We start from the raw sequence: 25,111 nt of genomic DNA, 5'->3' as shown, positions 1-25,111 counted from the left end.
GACAATTTTGTCATCAACTGTTGGTATCTTTTTCAGGTCATCTATACCTGAGATCAACAACTTGATTGTTTTGCCAGGCGTAGTACTTGGAACCGAAGCAAAGATTCTCCCATCTGTGCTCCATGAAGACACAACCCCCTGTTTTTTAGATGTCTTAATCAGGAGGGATTGGTTTTTTCTGGTTAGGTCTTCATGGATTGTGATACCTGAACCTTTCAATTTAAACCTGAGCCAAGGGACATCCGACTAAGGCTACTGACAATAGCCTGGTAATTGACCTCTATGTGTGTGAGTGAGCATGTATACGCCATGAGGTCTGATCTGCTTTTAGACTGCCTCCACGAGTGAATGCAGCTAGCCTACGCTGCGCTATAGTTCGGCACATACATGTATAAAATCAGAATTTTTGTCAGTTTTTGAACTCAATACGCACGCTTCTTTCTCAATACGCAAGCTAGCGACTATCATATCCTTTCAACACATATTTAGAATAAAAAAATTACGGGAGATATTCATCATTTTCTACCCCGGTATCCACAGATTTATCATCTGAATAGCAAATCGTGCATAGCACGTTCACGTGTATCGATCCCGTGTATTCATTTTAGTGTCTCTGCTGCACAATGTAATTATTAACCAGGCGATGTCGGTGTGCTAGGTATACCAACGCAAATGTTCAGTAGTTGCAAGAGGCACACCAGGAATAATAGACATAGGCATCCTAGACTGCTGCCCTCTGTTGAAATATGTATCCTAGGTCTAGACAATAGGCGGATTAGCGGCCATTTTGTCTTCGACATGATTTTATTCACGTGTCCTTATACTTTAGTACACAAATATACAAGTTAACAGGTTTACAATATTAAAATTATATTTTGAATAATCAATTATATTCTGTAGTAAATCGATCAAATGACGGTGATTGTTCAGGTATTATATGCTTGATAAAATTAAACTGTCTGACCAGCTAGTATTCTCCTCCGCCGTCAGTGTGATTCCAGACATTCCACGTACCGTGTTGCGAAGGTGGAGGAGACTAAAGCTGTATTAACGAACACGCATGCGTTAAAAATGATGTAGCCTAGGTCGAACAATAGCGTGACGTAGTTTCTGGCATTGTTCCTATGCACTTTCACCCTCCTGGGCACACTTGTGAGACACGTCGCCATCACGAAGTTGCCTAGTTAGATCCTCTAACTTTTGTTGTTTCTGTAAGGAAATTTGTTTTAAAATTAGCTATTTAAAATAGGTCATTTTTGGTATATGTTAGTGGACACTACGAATGAGCCAAAACTTTTGTTGTTTCTGTAAGGAATTTTGTTTTAAAATTAGCTATTTAAAATAGTTCATATTTGGTATATATATGTGAGTGGACACTGCGAATGAGCCGTAAACTCGAGTATTCTGAGTTACAGTGTAAAATGTGCGTGAAGGTCGTATTCATAGCTATCTCAATTCGGTGCGACATCAAACACTGTTTAAACCAATCAATAATCATATTGCTGAAGAGAATAATAAGCTTCTACCTATTTCTATAGAATAGTTCTTGTCTTTGTTTGCTTTGGCTAAATCCTGTTGAAGTGGTGGATAACAAAGCATTGTATTGTCTAGTTATGTATAATCAACAATTAACTATGAGAGGACATTCCTAAACCTCGTTGACTTGGGGGTGATTTGAAATGACCGCCAATTATGACTATTTGATATTTATTACCAGAAATATGGAAAAAGATACACATGTAAAACCGATAAAAGGTACACTTTTGTTGCAGGAACAGAGTTCAACAAACCATAACCCCGCTTCTGGATATTGTTTGAAGTCAAATGATATACCATTTTAATGTTTATGATATATATTTCTAAACACGAAATAAAACAAAATTGACCGGGGCCGACTTTACGGCTGATTCGTGGTGTCCGGTCACATATAGTATCTACAATGTGTATCAAAATGATTGGTACCCATCAATATTCAGTGAACATGGCCAATACTGTCACATCAAAATGCAGCATAACAGCCACCTTATTTGTAGATTATTGTCATGAACACTCTTACAACTGTGCATTTACCTATTATACACATCTATTATATATAACATTTTAAAAACATCGTTGTCTTTGCTGGGTTTGTCTTTATTTCTTTTAACTTTACCTTAGCAAGAATCGAGGCTAATGATACTTCATTGTCCGCCAAGCTGCTGGACGTGTTCGTGTTATTAGAACTTGGCATAGTGCTAACTTTGACGTCACTTCCGTCACGATACTTCCAGAATATAAGAATCTACAAGAGCAAAATGTCAATGAAGAGGATTTACGAACTTTTACTCACACGCTGAGATATATATAGAGCAATAATTAATTGAAATACCCAGGGTAAAGACGCACTTTTGGATGGTGTTTTGTCAGTATCATATTAAAGCTAATCAATATAATTACATTGATGACCATCTACTTTTTTGCTTTATTGCCGTTAAAGAAAAAGTTGCAAATGTAACCCTAAAAATCACCCAATTTTCGAACCAGGACATTGTTCAAATTTGCGCCAAAATGTCATCTCTGAAATTTAAAAAAAAATGGGACGTTTTCTCAGATTTGATCACTGGTCAGAAGCAAATGAGCTGAACGGGCGAATTTTGACAACACGTTTTGCATTTGTTTCCATTACTGATATATTGAATTGTAAAAATAGCTGTGGTATTAGCTCAATATGTTAGGAAAATATTTAAACCGATAACACATAATTATGTTAACATTGGATAAATAAGCTGTATTTCACTTGCAAGGGTGACAGTTCACGTCAGACTACTTGGACCCTTTGAGGTTATTTAGTGGACTTTTTCACCAGTCGTTTTGTTTTTGTAACTACAGTTTGCCCTTTAAAAAGTGAACTTCGACGTACATGGTGCGAACATTCTTGCCACCATCCGCCATTGTTTTTACGGCGCTTCCCGATTTCTTCTGACAGTGTGGTTCAGCGGTGTCTTAAAAACCGAGTGATTATGACACGCGGCACTGCCTTGCACCCGATATAGGTTGTTGTCACAATGTTGATTTCGGGTTGGCCTGCATCATGTACATCGTCTGCCTCTTTCAAAACTTTTCTATGACCTACCTTGGGAACAAACAGAAGAAACAATACCGTGGTCATGGTAAAGATAACTGCCGAACCTGTCAATATAAATTGGCCATTCACGTCTTTGGAAGTAACACTGAAAGCTGGTATGAGTAGAACTATTACCAATGCAATTATGTACACGCACGCGGCAATATATTTACCTGTAAAAATAGAAAAATGCACCTTTATTTTGATATTGGCAGTTCGACATTTCCATAGCGAATCCAGTATACAAGGTGTCCCAGAAAAAAATACCGGGCGAATGAATTTGGACGTAAGTCGAGTAATGAACAACAGAATCCAACAACCTGAACATCAACGTGTAGTCCATCTTATTCTGCATTTTATGCGCTACTTTTACTGGAATCGATTGACTGATCGCGAAGAAATGAGCAATTACATAACGCATTCGTCAATTCACTTCATTCCCAGATTATTCAACACAATACACACTAGAGGTTAATTGTCAATGGGCTTCATATTTTGTTCTGTGAAATCCTTGTCGTTCTTTTTAAACAATCTGTTTCTTGCAAAACATTTAATTAGGTTTTGCTTTAATTTGAAAACCTGCACGATATTGAAAATGAGAATTATTGCATAAAGAATTCCAGTTGGCTTAAAAAAATTCTCACATAATGTAAAGTGTGCTGAGGCTTGTGGATCAACATCTAGGCGTTGTGCCTGTGCGTAGCGCACTATATTAAGATCACTGCGCTTTTTTAAATGTTTTTGGAATATTTCCAAGAAGTTGTAATGCAAAGTTTAAATCTTTTAAAACTTCAACATTAATGTTGCTTGGTATCAAAAATCACACGTACAGATCACTGTTATTCTTGGCTCAAATGTTCTTTGGAAAGTTCAGATATAACATTACGAATTGAAGTTGGAAAGCTTCCAATTGCAGAAATCAAAGTTTTCTGGGACAAACAGTTATTCATCTTCAGTGAAAGCATGAATGACACCGTCCGATTATAAACTACATAATGTGGACTAAATTTAATGAGATACACAAACTTTAGGAAGCGTTGAGCGAGTATGAAAAAACCGCATGTTGATCAAACTTGGAATGAACTAAATTGATGCACGCAATTATGTAATCGTTCATTTCTTCGCAACCAATCAACCGAATCAAATATCAAGTTGATTTAAATTAAATCTAGTCAACTGGACTTACTATTTATTGACTGGCGACGTTTCACATCCTATTCTGGATGCTTCCTCAAGCCGTCTGATTTTTCGGCGGCGATTGGTCAGTGACCCGTGACGGGGTCACAGAACTGAGACGTCGAGGGATCTTTTGGATAGCAGAACTGTAGGCCCCCGCCAAGTTGTGGCGCAGACCTCCTCCTCTGTTCAGAGATGGCTCCTCCCGCCTCTTTCACACCTCTTTCAAACCACCGCGATTCTCTGTCCAATATGACAACGTCCTTGTTATCGAATGTGTGGTTGGTACTGTTGAGATGCGAGTATACAGCCGAGTCTCCACAACCGGATGCGCTTGCTCTTCTATGTTGATACATGCGCTTAGCCAGCGGTTGCTTTGTTTCCCCTATATACAAGTCCTTACACCCATTGTCTGTACATGGGATAGCGTAGACAAGGTTATTCTGTTTGTCTTTCGGGACTTTGTCCTTAGGATGAACAAGTTTTTGCCTCAGTGTGTTGGTGGGCTTAAAGGAGACAGGGATTTGGTATCCTCTAAAAATTCTGCGAATTTTCTCGGAGAGCTCTGACACATAGGGGATGGTGACGTTGTGTCGTCGTTTGTCTTCCCCTGCTGATGCAGTATGTGAAGCGTCGTCCTTTGTTGGCGAATTTGGCTTATGAAGCGCTTTCTCAAAGGTCCATTTGCGGTATCCACAAGCACCAAGTGCAGATTTCAAATGCTTGTGTTCCTTGGTCTTAGCGTCCTCATTCGACGAAATAGTGTCCGCACGATGGAATAGCGTTTTGATAACCCCTAGTTTATGGACTAGTGGGTGGTGAGAGTCAAATAGGAGATATTGGTCCGTGTGAGTGTCTTTTCTGTACACAGAAGTGATCAGTTCACCATTACTTTGGATACTGACAAGGCAATCCAGAAACGCGAGTTTTCCGTCCTTGGGTTCCTCCTGCGTAAACTTGATGTGTTGGTTGACGTTGTTGATGTGCGCAAAAATGGAACAAGCTGATCTTCCTTGATCTTTACCCAGGTATCATCCACGTAACGATACCAATGCGATGGCGCTGTACCAGTATACGACTCCAAGGCTCGGCGTTCAAAGCGTTCCATAAATAAGTTCACAACTATCGGAGAAACTGGGGAACCCATGGCACAGCCATGGCGTTGTCTGTAGAAGTTTCCATTGTACACAAAATATGTAGTGTTCAAACAAAGTTCTAACAATGAACACACTTGATCAGGATTAAGCTTTGTTCTTTCGCTTAACGTGTTGTCGTTGATGAGAAACTCCTTCACAACATCAACGGCTTCATCCGGTGGAACACATGTGAAGAGGGCAGACACGTCGTATGATGTAATAGTCTCCCCTTCTTCCAACTGAATGTCCTTGATTTTGTCAACAAAGTCTTTGGAATTAACGATGTGGTGTTGCGACTTACCGACCAATGGACCGATAATGTAGGCTAGGTGTTTGGCAACATTGTATGTAACAGAGTCTATGCTGCTTACGATCGGTCGTAAGGGGGCGTGCTGTTTGTGGATCTTTGGTAGCCCGTAGAATTTAGGAACCGACTCCCCCGGGTATAATTTGTAATACAAGGGTCTGTCAATAACTTCCGATTTCTCTAGCTGCTGTAGACAATCGATCACTTTCTTTTTATATCCACTGGTGGGGTCCCTTTTGAGGAGTTCATAGGTCTTAGAATCACTCAATAATTCACTCACTTTCTTGTCATAATCAACCTTATCCAACACAACGGTACACCTGCCTTTGTCAGCTGGTAATATAAAGATGTCCTTATCCTTTCCAAGCGAATTAACAGCCTCCTGTTGCTCTTTATTCAAGTTAGAGTTCGGAACCTTAGCGTTAACTAAACACGATGATATTTTAGTTCTCAACTCATCCGCTGTCGATGTATCCAAATTGTTGTGTTTAATGGCTGACTCTGTTGCTGTTATTAATTCCACATGGGGGATGCGATCCGGCGCTACCGAATAATTCAAGCCCTTCGCGAGTACATCTCTCTCCACAACACTGAGCGGTCTACTCCCTCGACGTCTCAGTTCTGTGACCCCGTCACGGGTCACTGACCAATCGCCGCCGAAAAATCAGACGGCTTGAGGAAGCATCCAGGATAGGATGTGAAACGTCGCCAGTCAATAAATAGTAAGTCCAGTTGACTAGATTTAATTTAAATCAACTTGATATTTTATTTACCTGGATGACTGAGAATATACACAAATAAACCGAATCAAATACAATTTTCCTTTGTGGTGCACAACAAAATAAGCCATGCGCTACATTTTAAATGTTTTGTTTCTAATGTCTATTTCTCGACTTACGTTCAATTTTATTTGCTCGGTATTTTTTCTGGGACACCCTGTATAAATAAGAAAACACTAATAGATCAGGTAGTAAGCTGGCGGAAGTCTAAACACCCCAAACACACCCCCCCCCCCTTCCATTGAAAAAGTATGACCAGTAAGGCTGTGTGTCGATGTTTTAAAGTAAATAATTAAGTATAATCTTTCAACCAAACAATGTAAATAATTTATTACTATCGTTCAATGCCAATATGGTCACATTGCGTGTCTTCCAGGCTAAAAACACTCCAAACGTCAACAGAATAATCTTAGTGACTGCTAATGCTGCTAAGAAGACAACCTGGTAGTCGGAGTTGCACTGACGTAATAGTGGTACGGTGTAGATTTCCAGGTAGGGCTCTGCCATGTCCAGCTAAAAGTTAAAATGTTAATAATGATCATAATTAGTTATGGTTTTCTCATACTAATGAATCACAAATAACTATAAACCGACTCTTCGTAATATACTAACTGTAGATACTACTGTAACTGCATGGATTGGACACCTTCATGTCGTATTGTTAGGCAAAAAAAAGTCAAATGCGAAATGCGGTTTTTATTTTTTATTTTTTTATAATCCATGTCTTCAACTTTTTTTGCTGCAAATTGGAATGGGAATTTACAGTGGGTCTCTCCGACACCCCCCCCACACTCCACACACACACCCCTACACACAATTATATTTCTTCATATTCAAGAATATTCATGATCCCCTTTCAACCTGTAGATTAAAAAAGGTTTTTAAAACATGTGTGATATTTTCTCCAATAGTTTTTCACTACGTTCGTTTGTTGTGTGATGTGTAAATGTTTACTCTAGTAGCGTTTTATATTAGTTTTTTTTCCAGTTTTGGTTTTGTTTTTCTATGCAGGTGAAAAAAATTTTAATTCACAAAATAAGCCGTCAAAATCCTAAAGCGTATGAAGCAAACTTGTTTTTTGGCCTTATTGTATACAATGGTTTTGAAAAAGGTTTTTTAAAACAACGGGTGTATCGACTGACTGTCTTAATACCCATACTGCATCTGTTATATCTATTCGATAAATTTGTATCTTTTTTAATAGTTAGGATATGGATGTTATTCAAATTTACATCTGCATATAATTTAAGTGCTAACATTCAAAGTTTGACATCACAATGACTTTACCTGTGGTTGAAGCTCTACATCCGTAATATAAATCATATCAAGTAGTATCCACAGAACCAGAAGCAATATGTCTAGTGCCACCAAACCCATCAACCAACGTAGCAATTCAATGTCTCGTATTTCCTACATACAAAATGTATTATTATTCGGACCATTTATAATGGTTTAAAAGCATTGTTGTATACTTACTGTTATAGAAAAATTGTCATTTTACCAAAACGTAAATATATTTTCGCATTGTACTTTTTATATAATAGGTTATTATTCATGCTTAAGCCTAACAGGACTGTATACTACAAAATACTACTTCATATATGCGCTGTTCGTGCGTGCATCCCACGTGGTATGATGACGCAATCGCCCTAAGTGATATATAGGCACGGTTTCGCTGGCCAGCGAAGCCCAAGACCCGTGGCAAAGTGTCGCCGACCCAGTGCTGGGCGTTCGAAGGGTCTCGGGTTCGAATCCCACCCAGAGCAAACAACTTCTTTCTTTGTTTTCTCTCTTTATTCCTTCCTTCTTTTCCTTCCCGTCGCCAAAAAGCCCTTAGGCGGTTAGGGTTAGGTTACCACTATCGAAACTATAAGAACTACTAAATACCAATACTAGGCTTGTTTGTACTCATTTTAATGCATTTTTCATGCTGATTCCAAATATGGTCATGAAAATTTACATTTCTGAAATTTTTTGAATTCGAAAAAAAATTGAAACAAGTCGTCTGCAGTCGACACCCGCTTGAAGAGAGATAAGTTAAGAATAGAAGTTGTTACTCTGAGTAAAGGCGATCGTCAGACGAAACGGTGGAGGAAATGTGGCAGGACAACCATCTCCTTGGAATGGAAGAATTTACATTTCATGGTGTCAACAGCCAAACTATTCCCGAGTATTTGTGTAATTTGTGAATATTCTCAGTCATCCAGGTAAAATAAACATAATATAGATAGTCAGAGAGTGCTTAACCGCATAGCATGAGCGTAATAACAACATTATATTCATAGTTAGACTACCTTTTGAATAGACTGCTCAATCCCAAGAAGGGAGAGCGTATAAAAATACCATCATTGACCTACCACTTGGATAGCTTTACGGGCCTTCTCGAAAATTGTACGAACACGGTAAGTTTTCATGAACAAAGCACCCATGGCAAATGTGAATCCAGTTGAAACACAAGCTAATTGCAGCTGCAGATAAAAAAAATAAAATTATGGGCTTTTTTAGTTGAAATGCGTGCACCCTCTACATTGCATTTCGCTCCCTCTACATTGCCTTTCACTTCCACACAGGGAGCGTGAACTTAAACATGAAATCCGCACCCCCGTGTGAGAGATTAAGGTCATGTCTTCAATAGGGATTATGCATTTGAAATATTCCGAAGTAAAACTACAGTCTGTCCACATAGAAGTAAAACAAATTAAAGTGAATGGACCTCTGCAACTGGAGATATGAGAATAATTATTTCAGTGCAATGTGTGTGTAAATGCTACTTTGATGCGCCAAATACTGCGCAGTTTGTACTTGCCGAGCGCATCACGCTCTTTACGCGTCGCATTTTTTTTAACACGCTAACACGCAGTGCGTGTGACGCAAAGCATCGACCTACGATATAACAGATTTGGTTTGTACATCTATGTCAGACTGTACAGTGTTTGATATTTCCAGTACACATGTACACATAACACATTGGTCGTATGGGCACGGTAAATGCCGTGCTGGGATGGATACTCTATATTACAGTTCACTTTAGTACGTATTTTCATCTGTTAACACCATAGAATATGGAAACTATTATTTATATTAGTTAAAAATCGAAGTGAGGTATGGGGCTGGCTGGTGGTGACAACGGGACGTTCAAAAAGAACCACTAACCGCGAAATGTGGATATCCAACTAGTTTTCCCCGCAGGGCTACAAAGAAGCACTAACCGCGAAATATCGATATCCAACAAGCTTAAACTATAAATTAGCCCCCGAAAGAGGGCAGGGTTTGAAGAATGAGAGAAATGATCGGGTAAAAAGTAAAAGAAAAAGGTAGAGTTAGGGTTAGGGTTTAGGGTTAGGGTTTAGGGTTAGGGTTAGGATTAGGGTTTAGGGTTAGGATTAGGGTTAGGGTTTAGGGTTAGGGTTAGGGTTAGGGTTTAGGGTTAGGGTTAGGGTTTAGGGTTAGGGTTTTGGGTTAGGGTTAGGGTTAGGGTTTGGGGTTAGGGTTTAGGGTTAGGTTTAGGGTTTAGTGTTATTAGTTAATTATGTAAACATTTAAAATACGTACTAGGTATTTTGACAGTGTGACAACGGGGTACACCGAGCCCATACGCATATCCACCCCAGCACGTCATTTACCGTGCCCATACGATCCGTATGGACACAATGTGTTACGTGTACATATGTGTGTATCGGGTTTTTTTTTTGTTTCCTCTTGTTTTGGAACTGGTTGTTCAATTTCAATGGGGTTGTCTGCAAAATGCAGCTTTGTATATGCTTTTTACTATCCTATAAGAGACTGACAATTTAATATTTCTGAGTTCTGACTAATTTTGCTTGATCCCATGACATATATATTAAAATTAAGTTTATGAAAACTTAATTAAATATGTGTATGGTAAGAAATGTTAAGTATCACTGTGTATGCTCATACGTGTTGGTAGATAATCAAGCAAGTTAGATTTAAACTGTCATTAAACACAACATATATTGAGATAGTTACCTCAATATTTCGAATGTTAAGTAGGAATCTGTGTATCACATAGTGACATATGTATGGCCCTATGTGATAACAGCAGGATGAAATCACGCTAATCCTGTGCAAATCGTGTTCTCAAAACTACGTTCATCGGAATACTTCATAGATCAGCGACGAATTATGTTAGATCGTTTCAATCATGATTGATTATCTGCATTGCACTACATCCCAGCAAACAAAGAAATGTTCTTAAAATATTTTTTTCAAAACATTTTAGTAACATTTAAATGTTGGGTTATATAAAGGTCATGAAAACATTTTTAAAACGTTATTGCAAATATTTTGGGCAAACAATTTTGTAAAATATTTTTTCAACCCCAAAATAACATTCTGTTTAGAATGTTTTGTATCAAGTTTTCAAAAATGTTTTTGGAATGTTATTAAAACATTTTTATACCCTTTATATAACCCGACATTTAAAGGTTTTCTGTAAAACATTTTGTGTTTGCTGGGATATTGATATGTTTCTGTATTCGATTACATCATATACCAATCAGAATGAAATTGCCTCTATAAAAAAAATCAGACTAGACTGATATAATTATTTGTGACCTCCGTATATGAAGTCGCGCTTCCTCGCCACGGTTGTTTGATATGGTTTTTTTTTAAAACAAAACATTATATAATGTTCAGGATTCTAGACCTGGAAAATACCAACAGTTATCACACAATATATTTGTAGCTATTTTTAAGATAGATTTCTGGGTTTTTTTATCAACATATTTACTGCTCTTTTATGGCAATATTTATTCCAGAAACTGTAAATATGTGTGCAAATTGAGGGCGCTATTTACATTTTTTTTTAAATTTGATTTAGCCCAACAATATAAATTATTCCTTAAATGTCATGATAAAAAGTTTTTTGAAAATATCCTTGCTATTTTGTTACCCTTTTTCTGATGTTTTTATGCCATTATATCAGTGTCTACCCTTGTAATGATGAACACACGATTTAAGATTAATAGCGCCATCATTGTTCACCTTTTCTTAAAAATGACGTAGTTTTACATGCCATCAAACATCCATGTCGCATCTTGAGTATATGTGCTCGCGCTAATAATAAAGGTGATAACGAGACATTCGAAGGAAGTATTGGAATACATAATACAAACTCATTGTATCGTTGTCAAATCTGCACTTTTCCCACCTTTTATTAAATGATACTTTATATGCCATCATCAAAGGAAGTGAGTCCTAATGTCGCTTTTGTATGACTCGTCTCAAGTTGGATAGATTTTGGCAGGTTTGAATCAGTGCACCTATGCGGTCGCATCGCCAGCTGTTGGACAAAACGCCCTTCTTTACGGGTGTATAAGCCCCGTAGGATTAGATTGGGCACCACATTGCCCGGTTAGGTACCGATGACTCTTAAAGCTATATTATAACATTTGCTGACGCCCTCAATATTTTTCAAAATTCTTTTTACACGATTATATGGTACTATATCAAATCAATATACCCTGCAAAAATCAAGACTATAGGTGCTGCAGTTTTCTCAAAATCCGAGATTTTGAATAAAACGCAGGAACCGTCGTTTTATTGTTACGATGGAATTATTGGTCGAACGCATACACGATGTTCTTAACACACAGTACGTAATGGCGTGCGGGACGGTGATCTACACAACAAAGGATCGTAACATAACACGACCGAAGGAGTGATACGTATTGGTGATATCGGCGCTGGTATTGAATTCCAATTTTCTTTTCTTTGCCTTAATTGTTCGGCTCAAAAATAAAAGTGGATATATCTGACAGTAAAAGCTCACATTTTATGGCAAAGAAATGCTAATCTATTTTGTATGGAAATGTTATAATATGGCTTTAACATCACTAACTGGAGATGTAATAAATTGTAGCAAGCATAATAATTAACAGTTGTATAGTCCCGTGTATAGTGTTATGTGTTTTTCATTTAAATTTAAAAAAAACACGAATGCACTGTACAAATGTTCTGGGTACGATAAAAAGTGGTATCAGTATCACCTATAGCGTCTTTAGGACCAAAAAAATGTCGTACCTTTAATAGCGGGGCAATTCGAATATGCCACTATTATTGAATACACACGTTCTGTTGTTTCTTTCTGCTTTAGCAACTGATACGTGGTCTATGAATTGTGACCGTACACGAGGAATGAACCGTACATTCCTTCCAGGTCAATTTTGTTTTATTTCGTGTTCAGAAAATATATATCATAAGCTTTAAAATGGTATATCATTTGACTTCAAACGATATCCAGAAACGAGGTTATAGTTTATTGAACTTAGCTCCTTCAACAAAATGGTCGCTTTTTTCGTTTCTACATGTGTCTCTTTTTCCACATTGCTGGTAATAAATATCAAACAGTCATAGTTGGCGGTCATTTCAAATCATCCCAAGTCAACGAGGTTCAGGATTGTCCTCTCATTATTAATTGTTGGTTATACATACTTAGACAAAATACAATGCTTTGTAACCCACCACTTGAACAGGATTTAGCCAAAGCAAACAAAGACCAGAGCTATTAAGAATTCTACAGACATCTTATGTAGAAGCTTATTATCCTCTTCAGCAATAGGATTATTGATTGGTTTGAAAGGTGTTTGACTATCAAAATGAGATAGATGTCGCGCCAACTTGAGGTACCGATAAATACGACCTTCATGCACATTTTACACTGTAACTCAGAATATAATTTAGGACATTTGTGAGTGGACACTACGAATGAGCCGTAAACTCGGCAAATTGTATTCAGTGCAAAATGTGCCGCAAGTCGTATTCATAGATGTCTCAATTAGGCGCGACATGTTTCTCATTTGATAGCGTTTAAACCAATCAATAATCCTATTGCTGAAGAGGATAATAATCTTTTACATGTAAAATCATTAAATAGCTCTAGTCTTTGTTTGCTTTGGCTAAATCCTGTTCAAGAGGTGCGTTACAATTGCATTGTATTTTGGCTGGGTATGTATAACCAACAATTAACAATGAGAGGACATTCCTGTACCTCATTGACTCGGGGATGATTTGATTTGAAATGACCGCCAACTATGACTTTATTACCAGCAAAGTGGAAAAAGAGACACATATAGAACCAAAAAGGGTACCATTTTGTTGAAGGGGCAGAGTTCAACAAACAATAACCCCGCTTCTGGGTATCGTTTGAAGTCAAATGATATACTATTTTAAAGCGTATATTAATATTAACATATTGCAATACCGAACACGTGCACACACCAAACACGTGCATATAGGCCTATTTCAGCAGAACATGTGACTATTTTCGGAATCCTCCAGAACACGAAATAAAACAAAATTGACCGGGGCCGAATTTACGGCTGATTCGTAGTGTCCAGTCACATTTACGGCTCATTCGTACCGTACGGTCGCAATTGGTAAAGTGAAGTTAAAGTTATGTGGTTGACATCAAACCACATTTTAAAATCACTAATAAATGATGTAAAATAATTTTAACATTTTCGACAATAGACTTAGCTCACTTGATTCTGTCACATTTGGAAAATAGACTTACGTAACAAAGTGCTGCTACACCCGCGTCATCCATATTACTATGATCAATTCCATATGCAAATATTGAGGCATATAATAATAAACCACCAAAAATGATGAAGTTATTCAAAGCTGGGCTTGTCATTTTGATAACCCTGGGTGAAATAAAGCAATAACAACGAAAATATTTTACTGTATCTGTCCACCCATTGGGCTTTTTCAGTGAAATCCGTACTATAGGCCTACAACCCGTATCTTGGGACAGCGAGTTAGCGGGTTCAAGTCCCGGCCGTGCATTGACAAGGACTGTATGTGCACTTGGTTTATTTAGATTCTCTGCTCGCTCTTGTAGGTTTTCTCCGGAATCTCCGGTTTCCACAAAAAATCGGTGATTAGTTGTTTGGTTATCAAAATCGTCCTTCACCCAATGGAATTTGGGAAGCTGCACAAATAATTGGTGGATGTTACAATCTAAGTGTGGATAGGTTTGCGCCAGGTTCGATCCCAACCTAGTTGATGCGATCTGATTGTGATGATTCACCATGGTAGCGAAATTACGCACAGCGCCTTGAATCCTACAAGATCTGGAAAAAGGCGCTATATAAATCCGAAATTTTGAATTTAACTTTAATTTAAATGGGGTGTGGAAAACTGAATGCCACAGTATTCCACAGGGGTCTGCGGCGGTGGAATCATAAGCATTTAGGGGTGGTGGCTGTGAGACGAGCATATCTATGCTGGTTTTAAAAATGTTTTACTGGAGCATTTGAGCGCGAATAATATGACATTTCTTGTCACTATTCCACTGACCTTTCATTTTGTACCGGATGTTGATAAACATGAAGAAAAGAGAAAAGCAAATTCCGACAGTGGTCAATGTAAATATGACGATACGACTTGTCTCTTCCACTAATACATACTTTAGTAGACATGTCTTCCCATCGACAGGGGCACGATTACCTAGAAATAAATTGTTGACGAAAAAACAAACACATTGTTATAATTCATTTTTCCCTTATCACGTGTGATAATAAGATCAGCATTGCGCCTCATTATTCATATCCGATTCGCATTCGTCAACACTTGTAATGTTTACTTTACGAACAATATTTTGTTCAACGTTTCAGTTCCCTTTAGAGTCGTAAGTGCGTATCTTCTTAAAACTGAAAGCTTGCTAGAATATCGGACCTTCAAAATATGGACACATATAATATGTATTATCTTTGGTAATAGGGACTTTCGAGAGCAGCAATTTGAAAACCGTCTTCAATATAATAACAGGAGTTCTCCACATCTTCCCCGGATTTGTCTCCAATATTCATATTCGACACCCTCGATAGTATGAAGTTCAGTCGATATATCCCTTAAGCAGACGATTATAGGGCTTAATATGTACTAGTATACAAACCTGACCATATAATGGAAGCATTTCCTTCTTCAGTTTGTACCCAGACTGGATTCTCTCCGTATATATCGAAATAAAGGATAGGATCACCTCGTTTATCTGAATGAAAAAGAAATGATGTTCTATTTAAACAGCACTGAATATCTAACTGTTGTTTTTGTGTGTGTGTGTGTTTTTGGTGCTCAAGCGATAACAATTAAGTATAGGTTTGAGATCAGAAAAAGTTCCAAATCAATCAAATTATTGTATTTCCTTACCTCGGTATTGCGATGTATATAACTGAAGTCCTTCCCGATCCCGCGTAATGTTTGTTCGTGTAGGTCCCTTTAATCAACAAAAAAATAATAAGTAATTAAATCATAATGGGTTTGGATGCAGTCCTTTCATTCAGAGACGATAATAGAATGTGAAATCTATATAAACAAATGAACGAAAAATGGTTATCTTCCGCCGGTATATACTCTACAAAGAATGAGCTTGCGATGGAGTCTATTTCTCAGTGACAGCAACTCACCGACTGATGCAGAGGTCTACATTTCAATATAGGTTGTTCTTCTCGACACATGAAGTGCAACTCGACATAAAACTTGTCAAATTCAACATGTAGCACGGGAAACTCGGTAGCTAACGCACGTGTAAAAATTGGCGTCTGCGAGGAAATCTCGACGTCTGCAAAAACAACTCGCCATATCCGAGCGTTCCATAACATCGCGTTCAGCGATGAAACACCTTTGTACCACCTCACCCGTGACACTTGGCTCCTGGTATGTATTATTGATTTTGTAAATAGGTAGAGAATTGCACACACTTTTGACTATGGAGTGGCAGCAATGACTAAAAAAATTGGTAAAGTCTGACAAATCACATGCCCGATCACATGTTATCACATTTATATATTCGATTTACTATAATTATTTTTGGTTAATAAAAATATCTTTTAAATGGAGACAAACGGCCTGGCGTTGTTGCATATCTGTTATAATTCAGTGTTTGAACAGAGTTCCCTCATGCAGCCGGGGTGCCGCATATAATAGCTATCAGTCAATTTATACATATTCTGCGAGGAAATCTCGGCGTCTGCAAAAACAACTCGCCATATCCAAGCGTTCCATAACATCGCGTTCAGCGATGAAACACCTTTGTAGCACCTTACCCGTGACACTTGGCTCCTGGTATGTATTATTGATTTTGTAAATAGGTAGAGAATTGCACACACTTTTGACTATGGAGTGGCAGCAATGACTCAAAAAATTGGTAAAGTCTGACAAATCACATGCCCGATCACATGTTATCACATTTATATATTCGATTTACTATAATTATTTTTGGTTAATAAAAATATCTTTTAAATGGAGACAAACGGCCTGGCGTTGTTGCATATCTGTTATAATTCAGTGTTTGAACAGAGTTCCCTCATGCAGCCGGGGTGCCGCATATACATGTAATAGCTATCAGTCAATTTATACATATTTTATGCAAAGAAGTCAAGTAAACTTCAAAGATTGCACGCAATAAATGGAACAACATTTATTTTGTAACGAAATGGTATGTCCTATGTAAAGGATGCGATCATCAGCAGCTATCTAACAGCACATTTAATCCAACACAGAATGTTGCTTGAAGAAACGAGATGTCAACATACTTTCGAGACAAGCTCTGTCTGCCGATATATTGACGCCATCTCTAGAAAGGACACGGGATCAATTTTTAATAACAATATGCCATTTAAATAACACTTGCACACATGCTAATTAGACAGTGCGCACTCCAGGTATGGATCTATGGTAAGGTACGAAGCGATACAAATAAGAGTACATGGTTTAACGTCCGTGGTGTCGTAATACATTCCAAAGTTACAATCAATGAAAATGTAATGCTTACCGAAATGCTAATGAATTCCGCATGTCGTACGTTATAATTGAAAACCTTGCTCATATCATCATGGGTATATTCAAAATCTTCCAATTTTCTCGGGGGATTTAGACGTTTCAAATCTCCGATAGACGCATTAAGGGCCATTGCCATTAATATCATGCTGTCATAGTAGCTTCTCTTTGCATTCGTGGATATTATGTTATATGCATCATTCAAAGCCCAAAATTTTTCTTGGTCTTTGCTATGAGGCTGAAAAATAAAATACACAATCATTACTGTCCAGCAATTATTATTGATTATATTCTTACAATAATTTGTCACCGCGTAAATGTCCTACTTGTTCCTACTGTTCATAAACTGCACACCGATTGGATGATTTTACGTGCGATTCGGCATAAGTAATTTGTATTAAAATCGGAGCTAGAATTAAAAAGACTAACTTGCGTCTGACGTCACCTGTGTATCAAGGTCAGAAATGATTTGTTTGTGAGTTGTTTTGACTCTTGATGATCAGATGATTGAGTTTCTACATGCGGCAAAAACAGTGCGCCTTATTTTTAATTTTGCACCTCCAAAGATACAAACCATCTTAAAGGTCTTAGTATCTGAGTGATAAGAAACTTTCTTTCCTGAATGCAACAATGCCTACAAAAGTTGCTTTTTTCTTTGTAAAAGTATCGTAATTTTTCGCCATTTTCTGCTGCTCGTATTATCCTAGGAAGACACAAGATGAATCGAACAGACCTTTTAAGCGCTACTAACCAATCAAGGGTCGTTGGTGACTTTGATTAACAGTGACTTCATACGCAATTCTTTTGTTTTCCCTCCACCTCGATCCCACCCTGCTTCCCCTCCTCTTTTCACTCCTCCTGCTTCATTCCTTCACTGTGTCCTGGCTTTAAATGGAACTTCATGAATTAAAAAAAAAAACAAGCTTGAAAACAAAACAAAAAACAAAACAGGTATTATAACCATGAGAACAAAATAAACTGCGAAATTAATTGACAGAAAGCGACACAGATAGGCATGGACCTAAACCTGACAGCCACGCCACATCGGGTAATCGATCAGCAACTCTATTACTCTCAAACAAGGTGGGTAGTAAATAATATAACTTTGTTTTGATCACACATTAACAGTCGTCTGCCAATTTGCCAGCGAAGTGTTACGTGTAATCCGATAATCACTAGGTAAACTGGATCACGCTTTTGAGTTATGCACCACGATCGAAATGATCGCAACACAAATTCTATGGCATGTACTATCAATTCCAAAAGCTTACCAGGGAGTTTCGTAACCACTTCGCTGGCGAATTAACGCGTCAATACGCTGCCAGGTCAGTTACTAATTTAATTTTGACTATATCGCCCTTCCCTACAACGTTCACGCGGTACCGATGCATTGAGCCATAGATGTCAAAGAAAGGCTGATCACTCGCACCTGTAAGATTAGTATCTTCGTAAAGAACGGTATTGTATTCAATCTATGTTTGCTGACATAAGCAGGTGGTTAGTGCTATCTGCTAACAGGGCGATCCTCTATTGCTATGGTAGGTAATCCGATTATGACGTCACTTCTACGGCGAATAGCTTGTCGGTCGACAAATCAAATCGGCATCAAAGAACAATCTTTTTTCACTACATGTTTATAACAACTTTCTTGTTGTCACCCCACAGCTGAAACAAGCAGCGTATCTACATGATCACTATGGGAACGGTTTAATGTAATTGGTACTAAATGGGACATTGATATCCACAGCGGTAGGTTTATTGTTATAGCGCGGGCTCCCATTGAACACGTGTTATTTCGTGGCACCCTCAGTGCCCCCAATCACTGAGGTCTGAAATCATATCTATAAATCATTTTAATATTATCATTGCATTTCAATTGTGTGAAGGTGACTCCGTTTTAAATTTACACTCCCTGTGTGAAAGATTATTGTCTCGTCTTCAAAGAGGTGTATGTATTTTATCTGGAATAACCCACTCCAAAAGCATTGATTCAAACTTACAATTCCATTGAAGTTAATATTGTTAATATCATCTACAATTCTTATGGTATGCGAATAAAATGAATTTTCTAAAACGTCCACGGCAATGTCTGTGCCACACGGTGACGGAACATCATGCCAAAGTTCGTTGGCCTCGAGTGACCATCCGGGTAACATAAAGACATACTTCTCGCCATACAATCCATATTTATACGCCTGAAGCAAAAAAATAATTATTATGAGTGGTGCACACCTGTAAATAGGAATCTCCTAATATCTTCCGGGCAAAAAAAAATGGTGACGTTATTTAAAGGAAGTGTCCGGCAATCACAACATGTCTTATAAGTTAGAAAAATAATTATCAAGCACGAATCACATTGTTTTATTTAAAACAAAGCCATATTAGCCATAAAAACGAATAAAAACAGCCATCTCTCAACACGCATTATTCAAAATTCCCGCGCGAAATTGTCTAGAGCTTCTCCCTAGATGACCAATATAGAGTCGCATTTGCCGTTGTCTTCTCTAGTTTGTGGAAAACGAAGAAGGGAAGGGAAAATGAAGTAAAGAGAAAAATGGAGAAAGAGAAGTATAGAATATTTACATAAACTCGCTCACCGTGAGCAAATTTATGAGGCTGATTCCGATTCCGCCACTTTTTGGTAGTTATAAGAAACGTCGATTTCCAAACTTATATGCAACATTTTTAAACACTTTATATAAAATATGTACATGCGTCAAGATATCTTTATGGTTAAAATCCATCAATACTGATCTATTGATGGAAATAAGAGATGATATAGTACATGTAAAGCAGGCAGAACGGTAGTCAGGCGATGCCTATTGTTAACAAGACCCACTCAGTCGCTTAATTAGGCGCTTGAAACGATCAAATTCAGTGTTGAAATAAGCAAAACTTTTAGTTACACCTTTTCAGTTCATAATTAATTTTCTCGGTCAAATGAAAAGCAATAATTTCTTCGATAAATGTTAGAAGAAAACTATAATTCTTGGTACTGTATTTTTTTCAAACCCTGGTGTTAAACTTATGTGTGAAATGTAGGCTTCTAGTGTAAGACTTTTTTGCTTTTCAAAGTAACATTATTCGCTCACAAAAGATATTTCTCGACTTTCTCGAATTTCGGGTTTGATTGCATCATTTTTCAATTCCGACTGCCAATTTTGTCAAAATCAACTCGCGAATGTACCCATGAATTGATGATTTTGCAAGCCACAATAGAAATATCGAATATTTCTGCTGGTTATACTAGAAATGAAGTACCGGCTGGGCATTTTGGCAATCGCAAGTGAAAAAAGATGAAATCAATACGGATATTCTGCCAAAACTATAATATGTAGACCCACATGATATGCCTTACAGAGGTGGGAAATATCTTTCTTTAGCGAATTATACCAGCAAACACAAAACGTTTTAAAAACAGGTTGCATTTTGGGTTTTGGGTTTTGGTAAAAACGTTTTAATAACATTAAATGTCGGGTTATATAAAGGTCGTGAAAACGTTTTAAAACGTTTTGTATGTAAACACACTCCATAAATATACAAAAATATTTGTAAAATGTTTTTAAAATGTTATTGTAAAATATTTTTGGCAAACCTTTTTTGCCAGATATTTTGTCAACATTTAAATAACATTATGTTAGAATATTTGCAGTAAGTTATCATAAAATGTTTTTGAATGTTATGAAAACGTTTTTATACCCTTTATAACCCCTTTATATAACCCGACATTTAAACCTTTTCTGGCAACCTTTTGTAACCTTTTGCGAATGATGTCGAAAACGTTTTGTGTTTGTTGGGATATTAGTTTGAAACTCTAAAACATGAATTCCGAAAAAAGCTCGCGGGCGAAGATAAGACATATAGAAATCAAAAACCTTACACAAAAAGACACAATTTCATGCCTAATTTTAACATCAGCATTTTTTTAAATGCATATCCAAGCACTATGTTTTTAACTGACATTTCTGAAGGAAAAAATATTGCTTAATATTTGACCGAGAAAATTGTGTCGATCCACTTTTAGCGCGACTATGCATAACAAATGAAGCTGGTGACTACCGTTCTGAGTGATACAACATGAAATTGAATCGTGAACATTATCATGAAACAATTGATTGTTGTGATAGAAAAAATATATTGAGTTTTAGCCTCCAGGTTGTTCTGTGATAAATTGTGATCAACGTTCTTTTAAAATGATTTCATGGCAGTGTACGTTTTTCACTAAAGAAGGTACCAAGGTCTAAAAGCGTTATCTGTAGGGTAACAAACAAACTAACAATAGCAAAATTATATTTAATTTGATTTTAAAAAATCGTTAATTTTGATAGATACTAAGATAAGTTCTCAACTGGACTTAATTTCACATAATATAAGGTCAACTTAGGGTTTTTGAACTTACTTTTCATAAAAGAAGGAATAAAATTGTAAAAGCTTTTATCTGTAGTATAACAATAGTAAAGTTGATATATAATTTTTGTAGCTACTTTTTAATTGCGTCGTAAAATGTTCTCTGAACTGGACTTAATTTCCAGTAAAGCCAAAACATAAAATTCTTGTACTTTTCATAAAAGCTTTTACTATGATCTGTAGTGTAACAATAGTAAAATTTATATTTGATATCTTAGTTACCTGTGTTGTGAGATGTGCTCTGAACTGGAATTAATTCAGATAAATATAAAGCAAAATATATTCTTAATTCTCTTTCCCCCTTCTACGAGATTTGTCACTATATCATCATTTGACAACCTCTTGACTTGACTATAGAGCCTTTAGACTGTAGCAATCCAAAAATCGCGCTATATCATAGACCTTGGCTATATTCAGAGAACTGCTAAACCATGTAAACCCAGTGACCGCCCGCCCCCCTCCCCGAAAAAGCTCGAACAATTTTGACTTTTACCATTTGAAGGGCGCACAGAATCAATCTAGAGGGCTGAATTGGTTAATCCGGGCTGAATTGGTTAGGACAGCGCCCAGGGCATATATCCTCGACCCTCCTTTGCCCCCTTAGCTACGCCACTGCCTGAAAGTGACCGTTACAAAGGCTTACTAAGCATCTCAACTGCATATTTTTAAACACGGATTTTTAATAGTCACTGCACGGATTTTTATTTTCGCTGCACGAACGTGCCAGGAGGCACGTTAAAATAACCCCTGGTGTGGTACCCATAAATTTCTCTCCCTATGAATAATATAGGCACATGGTCTCAGCACATATTATATAATATTCTTACCTGGCAAGCAAAGGTGAGGGCAGCCTGCTCATAAACTGCCAAAATAATTATTCGGGCATCATGAATCTGCAAAAATGAGAATCAGAATAATAAGCTAATTTCATTCAATTGGGACACGGTGGCGCAGCGGTACGGGCTCTACCTCGCAATCTAAGGTTGCAAGTTCGAGCACTGGCGGTACCATCGTGATGTGTACTTGGGCAAGGCGCTTTACCTCACTCGCTTCTCTCTATCAAGGATGAAATGGGGAGCTGTTAGGAATATTGTCCATTGAGTGCCGCCCAAAGGTATGAGCATGCCTTGGGTATTGTATTGCAGCTGTCATATTCCGACATGGGAATAAATGTAAAGCGCTTTGATTCACGTAAAAGGCGCTGTATGTCAACATTTTAATATTATTCACTCAGAATAGGGTCCATCAGAATTTACCAATACCATTATCTACCCTACTAATTAATAGCGTAGTATCTAATAATTACCAGGTGTGGTTAGGCCTACTGTATTTTATTGTGTCAGCAGATTGATTCTGCACGAAATGGGTAAAGTCTTTTAAATTTACCGGGTTTTACCCAGATTGAAGACTGCCCTTCTATTGTGCTCGCCAATTATTTTGAAAAGGCTAATTGCGTTTTATAGAAAGTCTCTACGTTGGCCCAAATTATATGCTTTAGATACCATTTCCGGGACGCATAATTATTATGCACAATATATTATAAGCTCGCAGCCAGGATATCAGCTCCCTCAGTTAAGTATACGGTCAGAACGAACCAGCTATCAGAAATTTACTTATCCAGGTGATTTTCAAGTTAGTTTCCATTTGCCACGAGACAAGAAATATGACACAACGGGGCTCGAACCCAAAAGACCTTGGAAACTTCAATAAAAGGGATGAACCAGTGTTCACAAGCCGAAGTGCCCATTTCTCTTTTGAATAGACATACCGGGCCAGATTCCTCCTTATATAAATGATGCTGCGCTGTGCCGGGGAATCACTACACTTAGCTCCTCCACATTGAGTTTGTTACCTTCTAAGCATTAGATAAAGTCTGTACCAATTTGTACACCTAGGTGGACAGAGGCAATATACTCTATTACAGAGGTGAAGAGCCTTGCCTAATGGCACAAACATGCGCCGTGGAGATTCGAACCCACGACTTCGTACGACCTAGCGCTTATGAGTCAAAATCTGCTGCGCCACAGTGCCACCCATTCGTTCAATGCCTCTTCAAAGTTGCTTCGGTTACGTTTTTGAGTATGTGATATATAGATGCTAATGAATAAATAGAGATTCATTCCTTACCAATAAACTTTGTATGTGTTGGTCTGGGTTGCTGGTGTCGGATACTGCTTCAACGGCGAGTATGGTAATATTTGCATCTTCAAGCCTCCTTATCAAATCATTCATATTCTACAAGAAAGAAATATTTCGTCGGTTCAATGAAAACACGTCGTAAGTGATATTTTGGAGTAATGGAGCATTATGAAAATATTGGTAAATGCACACGTTTTACGGTAATTGTATTTTACAATAGACCTTATTGATGACCCAGTTTATACAGTTATGGTCATCAACGCTAACGCAAACGCAATTATTTAGCTAGAACACAAAATCTGCATGAAATTTCAAAATCTTAAGTGCCGAAAAATGATGAACATTAATGCTCTTTTCTTTGATTCAGGCACAGACTACTACAGACCATGGGTCCTTTCATCTTTTCTGTTTCGGTTTCGGTTTCCGGTTTCGGTTTCGGATTTCATTGTTATTTTGAAGTGTTAGCATGGTACGTGTGAACAATCCTTTTATTCTAGTCTTTTGTTGACTACAGAAAAGTTGAACGAAGATAACTTCTGTTTCGGTTTCGGGAGTTATGTTAATTTCTGACATGAAAAACGTGAGATGAGAGGGTTGATGCTAATCTAGACAAAAGAAGTGTCTAAATTTTACGGTCGTAAATTCGCGATAAAGTGTACGGCTTCAATTGACTTGCGTTGGGTGTATAGGTACTCCAGCCTAAGCGGGAGTATCTCCTGAAAATAACCCAGCGTCGAAATATACATTAACATGATTAATATAAATTAATCAATAGTAATCAGTGTTGCCAAGAACTACGTATACTTGTTCGACGTGCAATCGCGCAAAAATCGGTCATATTATGCTTATGTAGCGATTAAATGGGGAATTATTTTCGTCCCAAATACGCCTTAAAACTTGGTAATATGCAACACCAGAGAAGTGCGTTGAAGTGAAACTAATAGGATTTCTTTCATTGGAATTGGTAATCTGATAATTGCTTGAGGCAAAATTGCCAGACTCAAATCTATTTTAAATGTATATTATTTGAGAGAGTGGGGATGATGAGACGTGGAGATGATCTGGGAGAGGAGAGGAGAGGAGGGATGATGAGACGTGGAGTTGATCTGGGAGAGGAGACGTGGGGTAAGTGGGGGAGAGGAGAGGAGAGGAGAGGAGAGGAGGAGAGAGAGGAGAGGAGAGGAGAGGAGAGGAGAGGAGAGGAGAGGAGAGGAGAGGAGGAGGAGAGGAGAGGAGAGGAGAGGAGAGGAGAGGAGGAGAG

The 25,111-nt window shown here is 37.7% G+C and overlaps 1 protein-coding gene across 1 annotated transcript; it reads right to left on the bottom strand.

Annotated features, from left to right (window-relative positions):
• Positions 1–4,328: 4,328 nt before the first annotated feature.
• Positions 4,329–14,158, bottom strand: LOC140157985 (uncharacterized). Its single transcript, XM_072181234.1, is given in 7 exon segments — positions 4,329–4,485; positions 4,487–5,270; positions 5,273–6,364; positions 6,837–7,014; positions 7,789–7,911; positions 8,859–8,969; positions 14,036–14,158. Coding segments are annotated over 7 exon segments (2,562 nt in total). The 3' UTR covers positions 4,329–4,334.
• Positions 14,159–25,111: the final 10,953 nt, after the last annotated feature.

The sequence above is a fragment of the Amphiura filiformis genome, chromosome 7 (assembly GCF_039555335.1).
Source record: "Amphiura filiformis chromosome 7, Afil_fr2py, whole genome shotgun sequence".
Classification (NCBI taxonomy): Eukaryota; Metazoa; Echinodermata; class Ophiuroidea; order Amphilepidida; family Amphiuridae; genus Amphiura; species Amphiura filiformis.
This window is presented reverse-complemented; position numbering and strand designations above follow the sequence as displayed.